At 41.1% G+C, this 23858-nt stretch overlaps 1 protein-coding gene across 1 annotated transcript in view; it reads right to left on the bottom strand.

Moving 5' to 3' along the window:
• LOC133458094 (zinc finger protein GLIS1) overlaps positions 1 to 23858 on the bottom strand; it is a 100137-nt gene that overhangs the window by 2146 nt on the left and 74133 nt on the right. The window contains exons 5-9 of the mRNA XM_061737637.1: positions 23341 to 23502; positions 20820 to 20930; positions 15713 to 15854; positions 9240 to 9414; positions 733 to 866 (exon numbers count right to left, since the gene is read on the bottom strand). Of these exons, the coding sequence (XP_061593621.1) occupies positions 733 to 866; positions 9240 to 9414; positions 15713 to 15854; positions 20820 to 20930; positions 23341 to 23502 (724 nt within the window). The remainder of the gene's footprint in view (positions 1 to 732; positions 867 to 9239; positions 9415 to 15712; positions 15855 to 20819; positions 20931 to 23340; positions 23503 to 23858) is intronic.

Genomic DNA, 23858 nt, shown 5'->3' with positions numbered 1-23858 from the left:
GTAAGCTACGCCGTAGGCTCTGCGTCGATTTGACTCGCCGACCGAAGGTCAACAGGCAGACTCGTCTCAGAGAAATAGAGAGAAATAATCCTGTGACCCGTCAGATTTGTTTTGGATGTTTCTGATATAATAGTTTTCAGATCAAAGTAATCCAGCTGTTATCTGGGTAATTTACACACTTTCAGATAAAGTTGCCGAAGATCACGCCAGAATAAAGGGATTTATGGGTCCGCGTTACACCGACGCAGAGCCTACGGCGTAGGTTACATAACCGACGCGCGCCGTACGCCGTACCCTACGCCGTAGAATCTGCGTCGATTTAACGCGGACCCAAGCTCCGGAGCCGGCAGACAGAAATCTCGAAACTGAGCCCCGGTTGCGGATCTTAAAGGTTACCTTTATGCCTGAAAAAATATTAAAACTTAATAAAGTGGCATATTAACAGCGCTACAGCTGAAATTAAAACAGCTTTTGGCTCTCAGCTTCCTGATCAGGGTAGGGATGAAAACGAGAGGGAGTAGGAGAAATGGGACAGGCACCTGGGCCAAGTGCCCTAGATCTCAAGTGCCCTAAAATCCCCCCCTTCTTTTTTAGGGGTTAGGGAAGAAAAGAAGTGCGAGTGCAGAAAAGAAGGGCGAGTGAAGTTGAATTGGGATTGGGCCTTAGTCATTTGAAATGCCAGTGTTCCCCCCCTCAAAGCAGATTTCCTGGAGCACGTTTGTTTGGTCTTACCGTTATTGGTGGACTGATGATGGTGATAGGGGTAGGACTTGTGGTGAGGGTGGATGTGCTGTTTCTCCATCAGAGGAGGAGGCGGTGGGGTCCCTGTTCCCTTCAACCCGGGGGACATGAGAGGGCCTGCCGCCCTGCAGGACACAGAGACAGGGAAGATGAAGACACTCACGGCTGCTGCCGATTGTGACGGTCTCACAAACATTTCCAATAAAATGCCTCCTGCATTTGTGACGTCTCAAGCTAAGCGAGAGCCGCATGCCGGCCCGCGAGCCACATGATCCAACAAACCCAGTGGAGCAGTTTGGGGATCCTAAACACACAAGAGGAAACAGTCCATGCGTGTGGAAACTTGGGCTCCCCACACGTAATCGACCCCCTGCCACATATTATGATCTTAAGTCAACAAACAGCAGAGCGCGCATTTAAGCGAACACACACATGCACACACTAAGCTGTAGCAACTCTTGAGCTTTGTGGCCCAGAGAGGAAAAAAAGAAAATGTGCTTATGACTTTTGAGTGGAGTCATATTGAGTTTCCATTATTTGTGACTTTGTTGAATCCAGTTTTTATGGAAACTGATTATTTTATTTAGTTTTTGCAAATGTGTTGATCTGTTACACACATTTGTAAACTTAAACTTTACTTCGGTCCCTGCGTCCAAAAGAAAAGCCACACTGGAGCTGGGGGAATGATAATTATGAGAACAAAGAATTTGAAGCTGAGATGTGAAATGTTAGAGCTCCAACCAGCTGACTTGAATTCAGCCATTTCATGCTAGTTAAACTGGTTCACTCGGCAAAAACTTACCGTATGAAATTAAAGTTTCAGCCAATTTAAGCTGAAGGATCAAATTGGGCTGGTTCCCCGAAGATTACATTGTCTCATGAGAGTAGTTTGCTATTTTCAGGATCAAAGGTGTGAAAAAGACATTTCTATTTAAACTAATAATAAATCCAACTATTCCATATTTTGTTACATTACTATTTATTGCATAAAAATAAACTTCGGTCTGAAATAATTGCATGTGCCAGTTTTAAGATGGCACAAGGTTATCATTAATATTATTATTATGTACAAACGATATCCAGTTATGCCTTGCTGAGCATCATCTTTAACATTGAATTACCACAAATTTGTCCTGTGTGCTTCTGTTTATATATTTTTACTCTCATATATTTTATGCAATGGTATAAAGATGAAAATAAACATATATATTACATGACATTCAACCTCATTATACTTATATTGGGAGGTGCTTATACCCTCTTTTCTAACCTGGAAAAAAGTTTGTAATTGTTTCTCGAAAAACTACTTCAGCACAAGTTTAATGAAATAGGAAAACACATTTAACATGTGGCTTTATTCAGTCACGCTAACACCATCCTGCACTCAGAGGAACTTTAGTGAATAAATGTAAATGATTGCAAAAATTTCAAAAACTACACACTTCACAAGTTACTGTCGTACAGTTGACGTTAACTTAATGAAACAGGCTAAAATCCAGACTTGGGAGCAACAGACCTGCCTTTAAAAACCGAGGCGGCCAATCACCCCCCGTCCAATATTCAGCAGCTACTTATGACTGCATATCAGGAATGCCAACACATAAACTGCTGCTGTGTTACTATGTGCCGCTGCGCTGCAGAGGCATATGGTTTGGACTAAGGACTACATGGACGTGATGACAGAGTGTTGCTGGAGGCGGCCGAGCCCCCAGATGACAACCCTCCGCCGGCCTGGCTGGAGTCACTACTACGTGACCTAGTGCTGGATAAATGACGGACGTCCCGCCCAGCACTCAGGAGAGATTGGCCCCCTGAGGGAGATGAGAATGTCACAGGAGGGTGTTAAGAAGCTTGACATCTTTCCTGCCAATATTACATTTATTTTACATTTTTGTAAGCTGTAAAACAAAATTGGATGGCTCCTTTAAGGTTCTGCCTTTATTAATGGAGATCATTGTAAAACTGTATATACAAATATTTTAGGACATTTCATAGCCTCCGTAATAGTTTTGGCTCCTTTATGAGTTTATCCTGTTCACCTGTCTCATAAATGTGTGAATAAATCCAATGAATTTCCACCTGGTGAGTGGGATTCAAGCCAGCGAACGTGACAGGAAATGTTCTTTGAGATTTTTTTTTCCCCAGCTTTATTGTTGGGTAAAAATTGCCCTTTTTTCTCCTCAGCTTTATTTGAAAGCTATAATTCAGTAAGTTCAAAAAAATACACACAAAGAATAACCTTTTTTCTTTTTTTTTTTACAGCTCAGCATGATAGAAATCAGAGCTCTCAACTCTCATTCACTGGATGCGATCTTTGCATAATTCACAGTTTTATCACACTTAAATGCGGTGAATAACAAATTCCCAACTGATGTGCTGCAACAGACCAATCTGGAGGCAGGGGAGAATTACCCGCGGCAAATTTATTGGATTTAATTCATTTCTGGCATTATCAGAGTTCAATGCTACAACCCTGACCGCAGCCCCTCTGATGTACAAAAATGCGAATTTTTTTTATTATTAATAAGTTGAATTTTCTAATATAATTTTGCAAAAGTTCCTGGACCTTCTTCTTCCATTCATCACAAACAGAAGGATTTAATAGCGCCAAGGTTTTCCACCATTGGAATATCAACACAAGCAACTGTTTAGGACTATTAGGTTTTAGCAAAACAGCTGCTTGGAAAATTAAAGCCATTTGCTTTGATTTCATTCTGCTTGTCATTGTGAAATGGGCTCGTTGTCCCATTAAAGAGCACACTGTACTGTACTGAACCTGAGTGTGCGTGTGCCGCGGCGCTGCAGCACTGAGGATGCTTGTGTAGCACCTTGTGTTAGTCCAGGTCCAGCCCTGAAGAAGAAGCTAGCTGTGAGCAGGCTCGGCTAATCCATGTGCTGGCACGGGCCCAGAGCGTGGCCATGTGTTCCTGCTGAGAGCAGTGTTCCCCCAGGAGCTGCTGTCAGCACAAACTCAGGAAACAGTTATACTGTTCATATTTTTACAAGCTGCCTCTATGTGCAGCTAAAGTGAATCATAAGCTAATCACAGCCAGCTGCCCCCTGGTCCAGCTCGCTCTAGTCTCTCGCCTACCGGCTACTCAGGCTCCAGGTATGAGGGGAATCTTTCATGCGCCACATTAATCCATCCCCTGAAATTCATCCTCACTGACCATCCTGCACGACTTGGCTTTTTCCAGTCAACCCACCCACTCCTGTCTGGCTGTAATGATAGAGCTATTTGACCGTTGACCCGCTGATCTCAGCTGCTGCAGTCGGATGAGTACAATTTAAGGCGAAACTTCAGATGATTGGAAGAAATATAGAGGGCTTTGTGATTCTGGAAGTGAGATCAGCTTTATGAAAAAATCTTTTACCTTTTGAATGCTTCAGCGAGAAACCTGAACTGTTTGAAGCTGCCCTGAAGCCACATGAAGTCCACACAAACTTAACTTGTACTCAGGTATGCGAGCACGGACGTCACGGCTGCTGACCCGCAACTGTTATCCAGAAACATCACGAAATGTCTTATTAAACAGAAACTACCCATGAAGTTTTGGCTCTATGTGCGAGGACGGAGGCATGATGGGATAGACGGAAGCATGAAGATTCATGAAGAGCGCTGCTCTGCTCCTCATTCATCTTCCTTCACCTGCAGCTAACTGTCCCACATGGGACCGGGGATCAGACCCCGTCCTCCACAGACCCCGCAATCTGCACAAACACCCTGCGCTTCCCCCTCTCATCTCCCCCTCCTTTGTAGCCAACCTTTAAACCCCTTTGATGGATGACAGGGGCTTCTTTTGGCGCAGATCGGTGGGAACGCTTCTGCTTCTGGTTAGCGATCTAAAATTGTGCTTGAGAGACAGACAACGGCATCCTGGCTAAAGCTAAGCTAAGGCTAAGCCAGCCCCGCAGGGCGCAGTATGTTTGAGCAGAGCCAGGGCTCAGGATCTTTTACTTTTTTTTTTTTCTTTTTTTTTTTAAGTCTGCAAGTCCCAGATAGATAACTGCCCCAAACACAACAGACCCATCCTTAATCACAACCCTCCGTAGAGGAATCTTGTCAGCAAACGTCTGAGTTAACCGTTTGTGTGGTTAATGAAGTCTGAGGGCCGAGGACCACAAAATGAGAGACTGACCACATGCTGCCATGCCCAACTGCCTCAAAACAGTTTCTGTTTGGTTAGTAAGGCTGAAACGTATTTTCCAGGATCATTTCGGGAAGATAATGACTAGAATAAGGACAGTGTAGAGTTACGAGCTGCATTAAGGGTTCCCGTGCTGAAGGTCCCCCTTCAGAACAGGAACCCTTAATGCAGCTCTGTGCTGCCACTCTAATTCAATTAGCCTGCGTCAATCACTGTTGAGGTATCAAACCACCTCAGACTAATATTTGCAGAGGGGCTCTAATATCAATACACAGGTGAAGGCAGTAGCCTTCCCCCTCTGCAATTATATAACCACATATAGCCGAAGCAGTGAATGACAACATTTACCACCCATCTCCGTCTGCGAGCACAGGCCGCCGTGGTTGAGCAGCTGCCTCTACGACAGGGGCCCTACACACACACACACACACACTCGTGCCACAGCGATTGCCAAATGTATTTCAACTGGTGTATCTTAATATTAGCTTCAGAAAAATGACGCTTGTATTTACAAAGTAAAAAGAGTCTAAATGGCCCATTGGAGCCAAAGCAAACACATTTAGCTATGAGGTCAGAGGCTGCCACACTAGAGGCAGGTTAGTTTGATAATTTAGTCAAAATGTTTAATGTCCCGCTAAACCGTTTGGGAAAAACAAGTGCGGCGCCGATATTGACTTTGGCAGGAGCCCGAATACTCGAGGCTTTAAAGCATGTAAATCAAATGCTCCGTCTGCATCCAGCGTAAGTAGACGTTTTATGCTCGGCTGGTTGCAGGTCTCCCCGCTTGCTTTGACTCTTCGCCCCACCTTCAATCTATACTGATGGTGAGATAAGAATGCTTCAGTACAGCGCTGAGTGTGTGTGCGTGCGTGCATGCGTGCATGCGTGCTCCTTTTGAGTTAAACATCTTGATTTGATCAAATCTGTACATTTGGAAATTGCTGCAGCTTTAACGGCATGTTGTCAGCACGTCACAACTACATATGAGCTTTAGGTGGGAAAGCAAAGTTATAGATGAATAACGGAGATTACTTATTTGGGGGTTTAGGTTGCGTGTGTAAGGCAGAAGGAGATTCTCACCACACTGCGACCACACAAGAACACATTCAAACATGATCAGATATTCCTCGTCGACAACGCAGAGCACCAGACCCGTCTCTCAAATCCCGTGTAACTCTGTATGCCCCGCTCAAGTCCTTTTCACTTTCCGTGTCTGTCCTCGCAGCGGTAATCGTGCATGCTGTTGAAAAAGGTGGTGCAGGAACCACAAGGTCATTTGGAACAAAACACAACCTTCCAGACGCTTCCAGGCCGTCCCGACGTTTCCGAGGGGACCACGGGACATTTACATCGTCACAGTGTCGGCTGTACCTCACGATCACGAGCAATCCACAGAGACACAGATGCAGAGGTGGACAGCGTACTCGACTCCAGTACTTGAGTAAGAGTACAAATACTACTGGTCAAAATTTACTCCGTTACAAGTAAAAGTAGCTCAGTCAAAATATTACTCGAGTAAGAGTAGAAAAGTACTTGCTTTTAAAGGTACTTAAGTAACCAAAAGTACATGCTTTTAAATTTACTTTAAGTAAAAGTAAGAGTAAGAGTAAGAGTAGATTTCTTATTTTCCACATCAGTAAATTACTATATTTTTTCTAAATTAATTTAAGGATCTTTTAACTCTTGTTTCTGAGAATTAACTCTTTGAAACCAGCTGCACTGATGTGCTGCTTTTAGAACCACAATGTTATATAAAACCTGCAGAAACACCAAAAACAAATCAAATGAATGGGGTCATAAGAGGACAGCAGATGATGCAGAGTTTATTAACTTTCTTCTCCTGACGCAGGCGTAGCCATTGTTGCGGCTATGCCTTGACTTGTTGCGGCTCTGTCTTGACAAACGCAGGCTACTTTGGCGGTATCGTTTTGAGGAGACTTGACGTATTTCCGCTTTACGGAAAAAAAAAGAGCAGACCTGAAAGTAACGAGTACTTTTCAGCCTTCCTAGAAATTTACTCGAGTAAAAGTAAAAATATTTGTCTTGGAAATGTATTCAAGTAAGAGTAATAAGTACCAAAGAAATCTAATACTCAAGTAAAGTACAAATCCTCTGGATATGTACTTAAGTACAGTACTCAAGTAAATTTACTCCGTTACTGTCCACCACTGCACAGATGTACGTGCAGTTCTTTACGCAAGAAAAACCCTCAAACCTACTTCTGGTCTACAGCCGAAGCTGTACTCTCTCCCATCACAATGATGTACACACAGACATCCAAAGACCTTACCACCGAGTTGAAAGAAAGCATGCTTATGTGACACAATCGCTTTTGTAACGCACAGTTTATGATGCTTGATCCCATCCACTCTTTCCCAATGTTATTAAACTGTAAAAGGCTGTTTTCACTCTCTACCTCCCCTGGTTTTAGACACATTGCTTTGTACAGTGCACGCTGATCCTCCTGACGACACTCGGGCTCTGTAACTCAGCTCCGCGGGCTCTCTGGGGAAATCATCTGCACTAATAGGAAACATGCTGTGCGTCACACACTTACAGGAAAAAAAAAAAACAAAACAGATGCAAGACAAGAGCTGCTGAAGTGTCCTTGAGCACCACAGTTGCAGGTTTAGTATCTTGTCTATTAAAAGTGTTGGTATCTAATTAAAAGATCTGTTTTCTTAGAGTCCCGTTGATAGTTTACAAAATATACAGGAACGCTGGCGAGCTAAATAAGATGTTTAACTGGCTTTTTAAAAATAAAAGCATCTCCATGTGTTCTTATTTTCACAATTATCAGCAAGACGCATCATCTTTTTAAGATGGTATGATTAATACAGTTTGTTGTTTTTATTTGTCATGTGACTGATCCAGAGCAGTAATTGAAGATCCATAAAACATGAATACCTAAGTGGATTAGAACAATATGCACCGTTTGGCAGAGTTTCTCCACATTAAAACCAATCTGTTGAGGATAAAACCGATTTTGCGATCACACTGCTTTGATAGTTTAATAGCAAGTGTGACTCATGTCCGCCCAAAACAGAGCTGGCCTTGTGTCACGCTGACCGTACGGTGACCAGCACTGCCCTCTGTGCACGAGGGACGTTTCACAGGTCAAGAAGTTTGCTCTTGTTTCTACTTAGGAAAACCAAATAGGTTTCTCAGCGGGACCTCGAGGCTCGGCCTAACATGATCTAAGAGGGTCCAGCCTGGATTCAGGATGAGAAATAGATGAAAAACAATGGAAACAGGGTGAAAAATGTGGTCATAGTATCAAGAGTTAGGCTTAACAAACAGGGAACGTTTGTTATTCATAAAATGTTGTTGACCTTTTCTCTGTTTGCCTGGAAATTTACTACGTGAACTGAAAAGTAGATTATAAGACTGTGAGCATGGAGGACTTGACTGGAAACAACGTGGCTGAGTCTCTTTCTTAATGAAACTGTTGCTCTTGTTCATTTGAAGGGATGACTTAACCTTGTTTTAACTGTGCAAAGTGTTACATGGTTGTTCATGGTTTTTTTTTCACTATTTAATCAGGGAAAGTGCTCTTTTAGCAGATTTATGTTTACACAGAGGTGTCAAGTAACGAAGTACAAATACTTCGTTACCTTACTTAAGTAGAAATTTTGGTTATCTATACTTCACTGGAGTAATTATTTTTCAGATGACTTTTTACTTTTACTCCTTACATTTTCACACAATTATCTGTACTTTTTACTCCTTACATTTTAAAAACAGCCTCGTTACTCTATTTCATTTCGGCCTTTAAAAAAAACTATCCAGTTAAATTGCTCCATCCGGATAGAGTGAATTTGGTTGTGGTTGTTTCAGATGTTCTTGTCCAGTTTTGTTCTTACATCCGTTCCCTCAGATTCCTGCAACTAAACTTGGATGTACATTCCAATAAAGGTTAGGATAAATGATAACATGCCTCTGAAGTTTGACTTTTTGCACCATTACAATACTTATAGGCAACTAGTCATCATATCTCCTGCTCTCTGAAACACATGTTAATGCTCAATAGTACACATATATGGTTCTTTAATATATTTGCATTATACTAACATGCATTCATTTTCAATGGCTTTTGTCCTTAATGGCTTTTTTCCCCCTTACATTACTTTTACTTTTATACTTTAAGTAGTTTTGAAACCAGTACTTTTATACTTTTACTTGAGTAAAAAACTTGAGTTGATACTTCAACTTCTACAGGAGTATTTTTAAACTCTAGTATCTATACTTCTACCTGAGTAATGAATGTGAATACTGAAGACACCTCTGCACACATGTATAACATCACATTGTTATTATGGCGCATTTCTGCATCAGAATGTGTGAACTAACCCATCCCTGGCGCTGTCCATGCCCGTCAGCGGGGACAGGTGATGAGGGCTGACCAGGTCCCGGTCCAGTCGGTGTTGCCGGGGAGGCAGGTCGGGGACGGAGGCGGGGTTGGGGTTGGGGGACAGGAGCTCCACTGAGGCGCTGTGGTGGGGGGTGCTGGAGCCAGCATACAGGCCTGAAAGACAAACAAAGCTAATTCAGTAAATGTGCCAAATAAACTCAAAAAGTCCTGCGCTCAAGCTCGCCTTTGAGCAAATTACAAGCCATTTCATGGCAACGAGAGTTTGTTTTGACAACCTTCATCCAACCAGAGAGCTATGTGAAATAAAATTCTCTTTGTTTGCGCTGTTTGTAATTTGGGGTACATCGTGCTGCCGCAGAGATCAGCCTCGGCTGTCCTGTTCTTATTACACATAAATAAATAAGATGTTACAAGTTTAAAAAAAAAAGCTAATATGAACACTAGGTACAAGTAAAAAGGGTAATAGCTTTGAAGTGGAAGGATGTTCAGAGTCCTAATTCCACGCAGTGGTTAAAAGTCTTCACACCGAGTATTGGAAAAATTAACATACATTCTAAGAGGTAAAGTTGGAGAATTTAATGACATGTGGTCACCCTTTTTACGTTTTATGGACAATCTGCCCAATGATTCTCATGGACGAAGATTAGATGACGATTAATTATTTTTATTTTATTTTTTTTAAATTCATTTATTTTTTATTTTATTCTTTACTTTTGATTATTATTACTAGTCATTTTATGTATTCACATATTTTCTGTTGAGTACTTTTGCTGAGGACACTGGGGGGAGGTTGGGGGGGGTGTTTTTGGGCTTGTTATGTATGTTTTGTGTGTTTGTTATAAGAGTGAAAATCAATAAACAGAATTTGAAAAAAAAATATGAACAGTAGGTTAGGTACAAGGGATACAAACATGATACAACTATATACATTAATACTGGTAAACTATATAAACAAAAGTGTTGATAATATAATGAGAATTATAAAAACAATGTCTCACATTTTGGTCATTTCTTAATATGTGAATTCAAAATTAGTATTTCTTATTTCGTTTTTGCTTGTGTTGTTCTCTCAGATGTAAGTCGCTTTGGATAAAAGCGTCTGCTAAATGATGGTAGTAGTAGTTTTTATTTCAATCAGCAAACTTACAGATTAAATACCCTGTGAACTAGTTGATGCAACTTTAACCTATGGCAATATTTCTTTAAAATAAAAATGCTTGTTAAAAAATGCAACCAGTAGCTTTAAAACCAAAAGTGTGCACTTTAGAGGAAAAAGGGAGAAGCTGGAACCAGCTAAACTTGGCCATTTTCCACTCTAGCATATTTTATGAAAAATTGCTCCGTGTCTACGGGACTTGTGAGATTTACTTGGATATTTAACTCCATAATTTTTCTCGCCGTTCAGCAGTAAAATTCCATCAACTTCTAATAACATTGCTCCAGAGGCTTGTTCAGTGAGGAAGTTGACGCTGCTGACACCAGATCTTGTTAGGAGAGGCTCAGCCCGACCGCCTCTTGCAGCCCTGCAAATGTACTCTTTCTTTGCCCTGCTCAGTTTATGGGCTGATTTCTTTCCCAGCATCCGTGAGGACGGCGGTGCACCGACTGTCTGAGGCAGTTAAGCAGCGACAAGAGCAGAGACAGGAGGAGATGAAAGGTAGAGAAAGGATTGGTGCTCCCGTTTCTGCAGTTTCCAGGCCCCAGCTGTTCTCAAGTGGAAGCATGCCTGATCTGACACCGCTCTGAAATGGTTACAAGCTTGATTCATTACACCCAAATCATCAATCACAGACCTTAAATGTTTTCCCCTTTAGCCCCAACATCTGCTACCAAACCAGCAAGACCGTTGACAAATAATGGCTGTGATTGTCTCAATTTTATCATTAGTTGCTTTTGGGGGGACAAAAGAGATGATCTGTAAAACGTGATGCCACTCTTTACGTGTTGAGTTCACGGGATGGCTTTTTGCATGAGAAACAGAGCTTTATCAGTCATTCAGCAAAACAGCAGGAGCGTGAAAAACCTCCATGCTAAAACTCTGATCAGGCCTTCCTCTGGTTAATCGGGGGACAATCTAATTATGTGCTATAAAACAGTAAGTGGTTTCTTGTAAGTCTTACAGCAACCAAATGAATGAAAACAGACTCATAACCAGGGAACAGGAAAACAAATTTAACTCTGACTGGAAGCATGACTCATTTTCTGTGCTACAAGTGTTAATGATGGCATGCCAGCTCACGTTGCCCCTTTCATTTCATTCATCCTCAGAAAAAAAAAAAGTGAAACTCATATCCTGCAAGTCTTGAACCTGAATTCCAGCCTGCGGTGTCTTTTTTGGACTTTAAAAACAGACAACCCTTTTAATTTCTTTGGCGTTGCCTTATGAGTGAGGTCCTCAGGGACTATAAACTGTTTAAAACAAGAGCACAAGAAAAAAAATGCAGTAAGAGTTGGGGGGGGAGGCAGAGATTCAAAGGTCCCATTCTGCATTCAAACACAAGTTGAGCCCTCACTGTTGTCAATGACCAAGAATAACAGGGAGCGACAGGGAGCCTGGACGAGGAACTGGCAGAAAACAGGGGCAGATGTGTCCATAAACAGAAGCTGCGGGGCATCTTTCTTGTCTTTCTGACTGTTATCATCCAGTTGGACTCTCCTGTTCCCAGTCCAATGCCGTGCTCCCTTTTAGTGGCGGCCAAATCCATCAAAGAGAAAAATGACACTGAAAAGACCACATGTGATGAATAAAATGGTCTGTTTGTAGGTTTTTCCAATCTTTGCATGACAAGCAGACAGGTTAACGTGACCGTAATGAATTGCAAAACCAAACACAAGCACGAGATGGTAAAACTTCCTCTATAAACAACGTCTCACAGCTAATCTGTTGACATGAAATGTGCATAAGCAATTAAAGGGAAGTTATGCAGCACATATTGTTTATGTTTGACCAGCGGCACCATGGGTATGATTTTCACCGCCCGAGAGCATGAAATTACAGTCCATCTGCAGGAATGTTGGTCCTTGATTACCTCCAATGATTCTGTGATTGCTTGGCCAGGTACTGGAATCTCTGGCGCTCAGACCTCACTCTTTCAGACCAAATACTCCCCGGCCACCAATATTTTGAGATACAGTCTTTGCAGCCACATTTTAAATAGTTCAACTGGTTGGGGCTGCCACTGCTGTCATGCTATCATGCTGTAATCAAGCCTGAAGCAACTCATTAAACTCATCGCAAAGTGAATTTTGATGAACCAATCTTGCGGCCATACAACAATGACATTTAGATTAATTCCCTTACAAACCTCAGTGGAATTTTGCAATTCCATACACCACAAGAACAAAGTCTCCTGGGAAAACAGTGGCGTGGTTTACGGTAGAAAGGAAAATGATAGCGTTTTGGTTTTTCCCAGTAACTTTCCCCAGCTTCTTTGAGAAGCTTCAGCCTGTAAACTTATTTTGAAACTGCACTTACATAAGAGTTCGTTCAACTCTGAGTGCTATGCACATTCACAAAATTAGCATTTGTACCAAAATGTTAGGTTAATACCTGCAATTTTGACACAGAACTAAAGGCTGATTGCACCGACTTGCAATGACGACAGGAGCCAGATGCTTTTAGGGCAGCCTTTTAATTCAATTAAAATGTTTTAATTGGTATTATTGGTGTTGAAATGTGTTTTTAACTGTTCAACCAAACATGAATTTTCTAAATAGTTGGCATGTATATGAAATTTGTTTGAAAAGCCTGCTCTCTGTGACACTGGAATATGTCTGCTGACGACACGGTCTGACAGATCTGAGATCAGCTCAGATGAGCTGCGCTTGCAGGGCAAACCGACGGTTTAGATAAAATCACAAACACACACTGCAGCTGTGTAATATTTCATTCACCCTCCAGCTGTGGACTGAGGCTACATTCACACTGCAAATCTTAAAGTTCAGATCCAATTTTTTTTTACCGAAATCCGATTTCTTTGCGTGGTCGTTCACATTTTAATGCGACCTTCATCACACGTAAGTGTGAACGGTACACGACCCTGAAGCGACACGTATGCGCAGAGGAAAACACGACTTTGGATAGTGCGTGGTGTTTACAGAAGTAAATGCTTGGGGTGTTTGTCCAGCAATTCTGAAGTACTTGCACAGTCATAACCAACTACATTATGTTCAAGTGATGAAGGAAAGAAGGAGATTGAGAAAAGGAAGAGCACAAATGTTAACAATGACCTTTTGTGCAGAAGTGGCTGCTACCTCTGTACAGAGGTACGTGTGGATGCAGAGTCGGAACCAGGAGTGATGGGATCGTGATGGGATCGTGATGGGATCGTGATGGGATCGTGACGGACGTCACTGACACAGCTCATCCTTTTCAGGATGTCAAGGAAGACTTTTGAATATAACTGTCGGCGCCTCTCCTCTCGACTTTCAAGACAAAACACTCATCTCGTGTGCCGTCAAGGTCGGATAAGATGCGTCATGACCGTTCTGACTGCGGTCGCTTTGACAAAGATCAGATATGTGTCCGATTTAGGAACACATATCAAAGTGGCCTGGGTCGGATTTGAAAATGTTTAATTTGCGCCGTTCAGACTGCCATTAAAAAATCCGATATGAGTCATATATGGGCAAAAAATCGTAATTGAGGTGCAATGTGAACATAGCCTAAGTTAACAACACTGCTCAATGATGCAGTTTATTCAATTTCAATTCAATGTTAGTTGTCTCTAGGAGCTTTCCACAGGCCTAGAACATGAACCCCGAGCAATTATTACATAAACAATGGCAGGTAAAAACTCCCCTAGTGGGAGAAAAACCTTAAGTCAAACAGTAGCAAGAAAAACTCCCCTTTAGGAGGAAACCTTGAGAAGGACCTGGATCAAACAAACAAAAAAAATGCACAAGGATTGAATTGCATCTGTAAAGAAGAACTTTATATTATAAAAAAAATTATATTTATTTATTCATGTCATGATTTGATGAAACCGAGATGTCATCTTGGTGACCTAATGGAAAAAGGCGAGTACATCCATCTGCCATAAACTCACAGCGGTGTCTGCATTGACCTTAGCACTCTTGTGGAAGATCGTAAAACTAGCAGATCATTAATAAGGCAAGAATGTGGCGCTGCATAAAAACAAGCACCCTTGGACTTGGTTATTCCTCTTCTCCTGGTATCTCAGTAGGTGCACAGCTCTCTACACTCAACTGTGCAGCACCGGCCCTTCACGAAATTAATTCACAATATCTAACTCTCTAAATATTCATGTATATGGTTCCTGAACAGTGTGAGATGGTTTATGTGTCACTTCAATCCACCAAGCTTCAGTCTGATTCTCTGAACTGGTTTGTGGTTCCTCCAACATCTGCAGTGTAGCATTTAAGTAGTAAGCTGTTTAAGCTATTTAAGTAAGCTGTACAAGTTCTTCAAAATATGGCATCCACGGAAGATGCATTTCTGTGTTACAGGCAGAACGTTACTTTAACTAGATCGGGGGTCGGCAACCTGCGGCTCTGGAGCCGCATGCGGCTCTTTAGCGCCGCCCTAGTGGCTCCTGGAGCTTTTTCAAAAATGTTTGAAAATGGAAATAGATGGGGGAGGGAAATATATTTTTTGAGTTAATGTGGTTTCTGTAGGACAAACATGACACAAACATTCTGAACGTTTTCCAATGCTGTAAAAATGTGTAGAATAAATATTACATTTCAACATTTCTGTTAACAAAGATTTCAATATTAATCTCGACGTTTCGACTTCTTTCACGAAATTTCGACTTTTTTCTCAACATTTCGACTTTTTTAATGTCGATTTTTTTCTCAAGATTCTACTTCAACATTAATATCGACATTTCGACTTTTTTCTTGACATTTCGAAAATCTTCCCCCAGTTATAACTAATAGAGATACATGCAGAATGTGTTGCCTTCATTCTAAGGCTTATACATACAAGACTTTTAATTTTTTGCGGCTCCAGACATATTTGTTTTTTGTGTTTTTGGTCCAATATGGCTCTTTCAACATTTTGGGTTGCCAACCCCTGATCTAGATGGTATGATTGGTTCATTTGAAGTTAATATTTTAGAGGTAGTCTGTGTATGTCCTTGAAGTGGGAGGGGCAGGGTCAGCTTTTGTTGGCTTTAAAAACTCACTCTCCTGCATCCTGGAGCCCAAGTTTTACTCTCGAACAGAAAAATCAGCGAGAACCTTTAACAGCTTAACGCTACAATTTAGTACAATGTGACATGTTTTGAGCACCTGTTGTCCAGCACACATAACACTTTGAGTCTCTGAGCTCGTTTGACTTTTACTTTGACTTCTTCTTCAACGTGTTTTGTTAAACTACAGGTAATGACTAATGAGTGGTTTACTTGACATTAGTATCCAATGACTTAATGCCTTTGTGAGGGGAAGACGTTACACTGTCAGGCTGTTGGCCAGCATTTGTGTGCACCTGTATAGATGTCTGGACCCAGCGCAGGTGAACGACCGTCTTTGCCGTTGTAGAGGTGCTGCGAGGAGGCGGAGCTCTGGAGCTGCTGCATGGACAGACAGTCGCTGAGGACATCCTGCTCCAGGTGAGGGCAGGGCCGGAGCTGAAAAGCATAACACACACCAATAAATACATGTTTCCAACAATAGCAATAAAAACAAAACACAACTTCAGTTTTTTGTTTTTTTCATTTGCAGGTTGGATTCTATGTGTGTTTTTTATGTTTTCTCTTATCGTTATAATTTGACGATGAAGATGATGAAAATGAAGATGATATTTCTTCTGTTTGAATCATGTTTCATGCCTTGGGTGTTACACGTAAATTATCAAACTAGCAACTCAGAGCCAAATCTGAGATTGCTTCACACTTTTTAGCTGATGCTTTGTCAAAAATACCACACATATGTAGGACAAAAGCCCCCTTTTTAACCAGGTCTGTTTTTACAACAGCTGGTTTCAGAATTGTGTTCCCCAGTTCCGAGGTACAACAAACCACAACGATGTGAAATTGGGTAGAGATAAAGATAAAGAGGTCAGATAATTGTAGTCTGACTTGGGTCTGTCATGTCACATCTCCCAGCAAATCTCAGTCACTTACAGTGTTAACTACTGGGGCTCCTGTCAGTAGGGGTGTGGCCCTTACAGGGCTGGTAGCCCGGGGGCCGCAGGTGGACCTGGTCTCCCTGCCGTGGTGTGGGGCCTGAGGGGCATCCGGGGGTGTCTTTACACGAAAATCGGTACACACCTGTATCATGTCGCAACTTAAAGAAAAGTCTCTTGGCGCCATGGCCGAAACCGAACAGGAAGTCAGCCATTTTGAATTAATCGTGTAATTATGGCGCAATTTATGCCATTCCTTCGGCAATTAATACGGCCCGAACCGTAACGTGCACCCAGGTGTGTTATACATCAAAATGTGCGTCTCCATCTTGCGACTACGCCCATTACTTTTCTCTTTCAAAAGTGTTACCGTGGCGACGCTAGACGCCAAAAAGCGCGCCTCCCCTTCATCTGATTGGTCCATATTTGATAGTTCTCCAAAAGTCACCAAATATTGCACCAAGCCAGGCCTGGTGATAAATTTGATATTTCATGGTTTGCATTAATGGGCGTGGCCTAACGGCTCAACAGCGCCCCCTAGAAAACTTTTCTCTGCCATAACTTTTGAATGGTTTGACATAAAGAGTCGTGGGTGGTGTCATGGGACTATATATGAGTGTGAGGGCCCGTTCATCGCTGCTTGTTATTATTATTATAATAAGAGTGTATTTGCAGGTATGTGTACCTCTCCCTCTCCGTAGATGTATATGTACAAGTATATATATATATGTGTGTGTGTGTGTGTGTGTGTAGATGTACAGTATATGAGTGCAGATCTGCATGCATCTCTCTCTCTCTCTCTCTCTCTCTCTCTCTCTCTCTCTCTCTCTCTCTCTCTTTTCTTTTTACGGCTGTCTTTTTTTTTAGCATCCAGACACCAACTCTACATTCTGATTATCACCACGTGCACCATCAGTAGCGATGAGCCAAGTGGCCAAATCACTTTATCTCAAATTTAAGTTGGTGCCAATCAAATCAGAAAGGATAACATTTAACAGTTTTAGAGCCGGTATTGCCTACATTTGATTTCATATTAAGATATTGCATATTCAATGTTAGTATAGAGATTCTCCCGGAGAACATTTTACATCTCATGTAATTGAGGCTCTGTTTTCTCAACAGCTACACTTAACAGTTTTCTTTTCTGGGCCAACTCTAAGAGTGGAGTAAGAGCGTTTGTTTGACATTTGTCCATAACATCTGGCCACTGGGGTATTCTGCACTACAGCTTATTAACAATGCTACAAGCACACATGTGTTTCCCTTTACAACGCCAAGCAAAGGAACACATCATCCAGCCTGCCACTATCCAGCCCTTTCACACAACAATGAGCCCTTTCTCTCTCTTATTTACCCACTTCCAGTCATGAAGAGAAAGAGCTTTTGACCATGAGCATGATGAAATGTGCTCAAACCTGATTTATTGCTGTTGAAATGATTATCAAAGATACCCCCCACACCCTGCTCAGAGCCTCAGAACTGCACAATCAAGCCCCGTGGATAATACGCATCAGACTGATTATATAAACGAGTCTTTCTGTGTACTTTGTTGTCCTGTTCTCAAATCGTCAATGCAGCTACAAGTTACTGTTATCTCAGGGCTGCTCAAGAAAAAATATAGTGCTGTTACAGTGGTGGCCGTAATCTTTCAGAGCATTTAAAATCTTATGTTATGGATTATATTATTCACATATATTGTCAACTTTTTAAGGATAAAACTAAAATAACCCTTTTACAGATGAATTTTGAAGCGTGATGTGCCACTTTTCCAAATGAAAGCAAAGCCCTGAAGTTGAGAGAATTTGAGATTTAAAGGAGCTTGAGGCAGGATTGAGGCAGGATTTATGAAAAAAATCCGTATACATTTTAAGTTTTCTAGTAATAATGTCAGATGAAGCGTTCCAAACCAAAAAGAATGTTTCCTCTAGTGTATCTCTCCGTTGCCTTGAACAGGCTGTGTGCTGCAAAATGTGCTGCAATTCTGCAATTCTCCCCTGCTGTCCTGCGGATGTGACGTCACATGACGCTGCATGCACGTTCTCCCCGTTCTCCCGTGCCGGCTTCACTGTTGGCTGCAGTACCCCCAACGGCCGTCGTGGTGAAGGGTGGAGCTAGAGAGTCTCATTTCTTAAAAGGAGCCTCATGCTCCTTTAAAGTTGTCCAAAAACTAGAGCAGACTAATATATCCAGAAGCAGAAAACTAACAAAGAAAAAACAACTACTTGGATACATCTGCATATGAAAGAAACCAGGTACTGAGCATCATCTCAGTACCATTAATAGGCCTATAATATTATTTAGTTTACTATTTCTTTTTAAATTTATTTGGTTGTTTTTTTGGGGGGGAAAAAGACACAAAAATTGTTTGTTTAGCTGCTGTTGAAATGTGAACATATCAGTTTAGAAAACGAATGGCATTGATTTTAACATGAGTCACAAACATAAAATACGAAAGAACCGAGACACAGCAGGGTCTAAATGTCACGCTGGTTGTACAATTAAAGGCTGCAAAACCGTCAGTGAGCTGAAGTGTTAATCATTGTTTGGACTAAAATGTGGACATTTTCCAGCTGCTCTGTTTGTTGTCATCTAGACAGGGAAAATCCAAGTTTATGTATTTGCTGTCACGCCGTGTACACGACGAGACCCACACACAGATCCAAACTCAGGAAGAAGGCAGGTGAGGAAAATCAATAACTTTTAATGACATAAAGTACAAATTTTGAACCCCTGAAAGTTGCAGGGAGTCTGAAGAACAAATCCAAAACAAAGACCGGATCACAGCAGGAAAAAATCAATCATTGGCAAAATAATAATGTTAAGTAAAACAAATCCAAGGATCTACTACGGAATAAAAGAAATGTGGTTCTGTTGTGTGTGTATATTGAAGGAGCTGATAAATTATACGTTGCAGGTGTGTGGCCGTAAGTAACTGAAACCTGCTGTGAAACAAGGTCACGAAACAAAATTCAACAGAACATTCATCAGAACACACAAGGAGGGAAGAGTTTCAAAATAAAATTTAAAATAAAAATAAAATTTTAAATGTTAAACAATGAAAAGAAAAGATCAAAAACTATAACAAAGAGGCAAAGAAAAATACCTACATCATGAAATGGGATGGGATTTTCAAACTTGGCATGTTTGCTTTGGTTAAAGGAACGATCTGGAGTTAAAACAATCCTAGCTCTATTATTCCATGGTAAGGAAGGAAAACTTTCATCAGGGACCAGAACCAGGTGAATCAAAGTTTCAGGTCTCAGTCTGTTTCCAAATTACTAAACATCTGTCCAATGGGGGTGTGACCTTTTCTAGATGTCTTCTGCCGTGACTTCTGTTCCATTTCATGTTGAGAGGCCAAGGGGAACGCCAAACTACTAGGACTTTCGACAACTAAACCAAACTAAATGTAACATTTACTACTTTGTTTCAGTGAAAAGTTCTTAACTACAAGTACATTGAATTGAATTGAATGTGACAATAAACATGAATTATGGTCTTTTACTGCATTGTATTTTAGAGTCAGAGCTATATTTGTTCTTTTTTTTAAATAACCTACCCAAAAACTAGGGAAATTAAAGAATGTTTTATCATCTCAATACATCACAGGAACGACGCCTTTTTTGATACATCGCTAGGGCATATTTCTAGTTATGGGCTGGCCAAGTAATGGCATGACCATATTGCAATCGTCCAGAATGGCCCAAAGGGCAATGTTGCTAGCATTTTGCTAACAAGCTAAAGTCGCAAAAGTCCCACTGCGCACCAGCGGGTGTACAGCATGACCCCGCTCGGATGTGCAAAAAAGAATCCCCAAAAAATAAAACACGGCCGTAAAAACGAGGAAAAACATGAAAATGAAGGCGATATAATAGTATCTAGAAAAGGTTTCCCTTTTCTTATTATTCTTATTCCACACTTTTTTTCATCCGTTAATACGGCCCGAACCGGAACGTGCACCCATGCATGCCATACATCGTTGGATGCGTCTCCATCGTGCCTCGATGGGCATTACTTTTCTCAGTCATAGGAGTTACCGTGGCAACGCTAGTTGCCAAAAAGCAAAAAAAAAAGGCGAAAATTCTGACGCTTATTGCTCGGCCGAACTTTATCGTAGAGACATCGTTCAAACTTTCAAATACTCGGCCCGATTGGCACTAAAGGACCATACAACCTGATTCTTCCAATTATTAAAGTTTTTGTGATATTGACCTTTCATTTTTTTTTTTTTCCGTTTGACTTTGGACGCTTGTTGCTAGGCAACAGGTTATCGTAGAGACATCGTACAAATGTTCCCCGACTCAGCACGCTGTGGACTTCAACATATTCAAATTTCATGAAGCTGGAATTTAAGGAAATTTTATGTCAAAATCCATGCATGCCCGAATGGGCAGTAGGGCATGTCCATATCAAAATTTCCTGAAATTTTCTAGTTTATCTTGTAATCCAATGTAATGCGGTTTCTTACCTTTCTATGCACCTGCTGCTCTTTGGCTGAATGAATCTTGACATGTTTGCGTAGAGAACTGGGATCTGTGTAGCGCTTGGTGCAGCCGGAGATCTGACACGCATACGGTTTCTGTGAGGACAGGAAAATATTTCATATTTATGATGCATTTAAATGTCCTACTCTAAAAGGAACAGAGATACGGGGGGGAATAAGAGGCGCTAAAGATGACACAAGACAAAGTGTGAGAGTAAGAAGCCTAATTAGGAAACGATAAATATGAAACTTGTCAGAGTAAGTTAAAGGCCTACCTTTCAGCTGGGATAGACACATAATATTGAAGTAGAAAGGAAGAGAAGAGAAAGAATAAAAAGAAAAGACAATCAGATGAAGGATATTTTAACAGGCAAAATCTGTGGCATTCCACATTTTAAACAGATTTGACCCTTTAGTCTCTTTATTACACTGATGGCGTACGATTCATACATAGATGGAGCTGTAATGCTTCATTGAGGATAAGAAATGTATTAGGACACTTTATTATTGCACATTTGGAAAATGAACACATTTCTAGGTACAATTTTTATCCACGAAAGTTGTCAATCAAAGATGTAACGAGCATTAGTTTACATGTCAGTTGTTTGTCAAACTGGCAGCCTGAAGGGGAAAGAAGATGATGTAGCATGAGAGAAAAACCAAAAACAACAACAAAAAAACACTTTTTATGGCTTTGCTACATTTATTTCATATTAAAACTGGGAATTCAGCTCACTAAGAATGTATCCCTTTGTTGTTGTTGTTTTTTTCCTGCAATAAAAGTTGTCTAACAATGTGTAATGGGACATGGGACTAAACAACTTATTCCAAGGTGCTAAAAATGCCTTTCACCTCAGCCAAGTTATATACCAAATAAAACACAGAATCTCCAATTGAAATAAATTCTTAAAAATCCAGTATAACTTCAGTGTAAAGTAAGGATTATTAAAGTTTGGACGTGAAGTGCTTCTGGCAGGACTGATGGTTTGGCAGGAACGGCGAAGACCTAAGCCGGGTGTTAATGTGAAGCCATAAGCATCAGGGTCCCCAATAAACTCTATCATTTGGCCTATTGTGGAAAGTGTGAGCGGCAAAGCAAAACCTACACCCAATATTAGAATAAAAGTCTGCATTCATGTTTCTACTTTGATGGAAATCCACAACAGGTTTCCAATAACAAATACAGAAACAATTAAAATGGTATAAATATCATAAAAACACTGCTGACATGAATTTATATGGCTACTTTTTTGAATGAGATTTAGTGGATGAAAGAGAAAATAATATTGAGCTGCACAGGTTTCTTTTCTGCTGCAATTTTCCAGCTCGAATCGATGTTTCTGACCATTTCTGACCACAATGAAACACTACAACAAAGTGTGTGCTTTTATCTGTTTCCTTTTAAGGCTCACAAAACAACTTAAGAGGAAAAAATGTTTTTGCCTTACTCCCATCACTTTTAAATTGAATCATTCAGTAATTATTCAGAATTTTTTTCAATATTAGAGATTAAACTTGACATATGGAACCTGTCTGGCCATCCTGGAGTCTTGTCTATTTCTTCTTTTTTTTCATTTTGTGGAATTTTTCATTTCCCGAAATGAGGGTTGTGTATAATTCAGACAGTTCAGCCCTAATAAAAATTAGATTTTGGGGTAGATAAACTGAATTAATGTCACTTAACTTGACTGGATACAGCTCAGCGCAGCAAAAACGTAACTAAATTTGGCTTCGTGTAAACATCTGGTTAAAAGTCGATATAATTCCTTTGCATGCAACGTTTGTACGACTCAATCAAAAAATGATCAAGTAGTTGGTTGGGATGGTGGATTTAAAGCAGGTCAGTGCATATTTTTCAGTGATTTGAATGAAGTACTTAGAAGCATTATTATATAAGGCAAAGGAAACAACCAACTGAATTTGGCACATCATTTGAGCTAAAACGACTCATATGCTCCATGGATGTGTTGGTGTGGGTACGGTGATAAAGTGGGTGGTAAATCTGTGAGGCAACAGGATGAGTGGCAGTGGTGGCTGACTCAACCTTTCCTTCCTCCTTCACGGGTCAGACAAACAGGCAGAGCTCTGTCTGAGCTTGCAGCCTCAAATCCGAGTGCGTTACAGTGCAAACAGCAACCTGGAGTCATGGCGCTGTTCTGTAAAGGATCTGTGACACATCACTGTCAGAGCAGACAAGCTGACAACGCCACTGACATCAAATGAAGCTCCAACTCTGTCAGGCTGTGAAAATAGGCAAACCTAGGATGCCGGCACAGTTTTAAAGGTGTAAACTGTGATGGAGTATGAGCGTATACAGCAGAACTTATGGTTACTTGAAAAACGAAATTTAATTGATCAAGCAATGGTAGCCATATATGACAAAATATGAACACTTAAACAGCAAGATATTTAAATAAGAAGAAATGTTAAGATGTTAAGCAGGTTAAACATCAATCTGCTTGTGTGAAACATTGAGAGGTGAGAAAGCAGAGACTTCATTTCTGACCGTGTCCAGGTGAGTGCGCTGATGCTTGGCTCGGTCGCTGGAGTTGCTGAAAGCTTTCTGGCAGCCCGGGTGCTGGCACAGGTATGGCTTCTCGCCCGTGTGGCTCCTCAGGTGGATCTTCAGGTTCTCCAGACGTGAAAACGCTTTGTTGCAGCCCTCGAACTGTGGAATGAGGGAAGACGGCTTACAGTGTTTGCAGCATAAACACAACCCCTTGCTGACAGGTGTACACAGGACAAGTCAGGAGAAATAACCTTGTTCTCTAGAGCAGTGGTTCCCAACCTTTTTTCCTTGGAGCCCCCCCTACTTGTGTCTAAGACCAGCCGGGCCCCCCGACCCGTACATACTAGCAGCAAAAGAGTAAAGTTATTCGTTACAAACCTTTAATTGAAAAAATTAACATTAATTATGTTTTTTTGATATATTTCTCTTTGGTTTACCCTGTACTTTGTTTTTCTCACCTTCCTTTTGTGTCACCAATGTATAAAATACGCACAAAAAATAATTGCAGGGACATA

Source organism: Cololabis saira, chromosome 13 (assembly GCF_033807715.1).
Source record: "Cololabis saira isolate AMF1-May2022 chromosome 13, fColSai1.1, whole genome shotgun sequence".
Lineage (NCBI taxonomy): Eukaryota > Metazoa > Chordata > Actinopteri > Beloniformes > Belonidae > Cololabis > Cololabis saira.
Note: the sequence above shows the minus strand (reverse complement) of the source record. Positions and strands in the feature narration are given on the sequence as shown.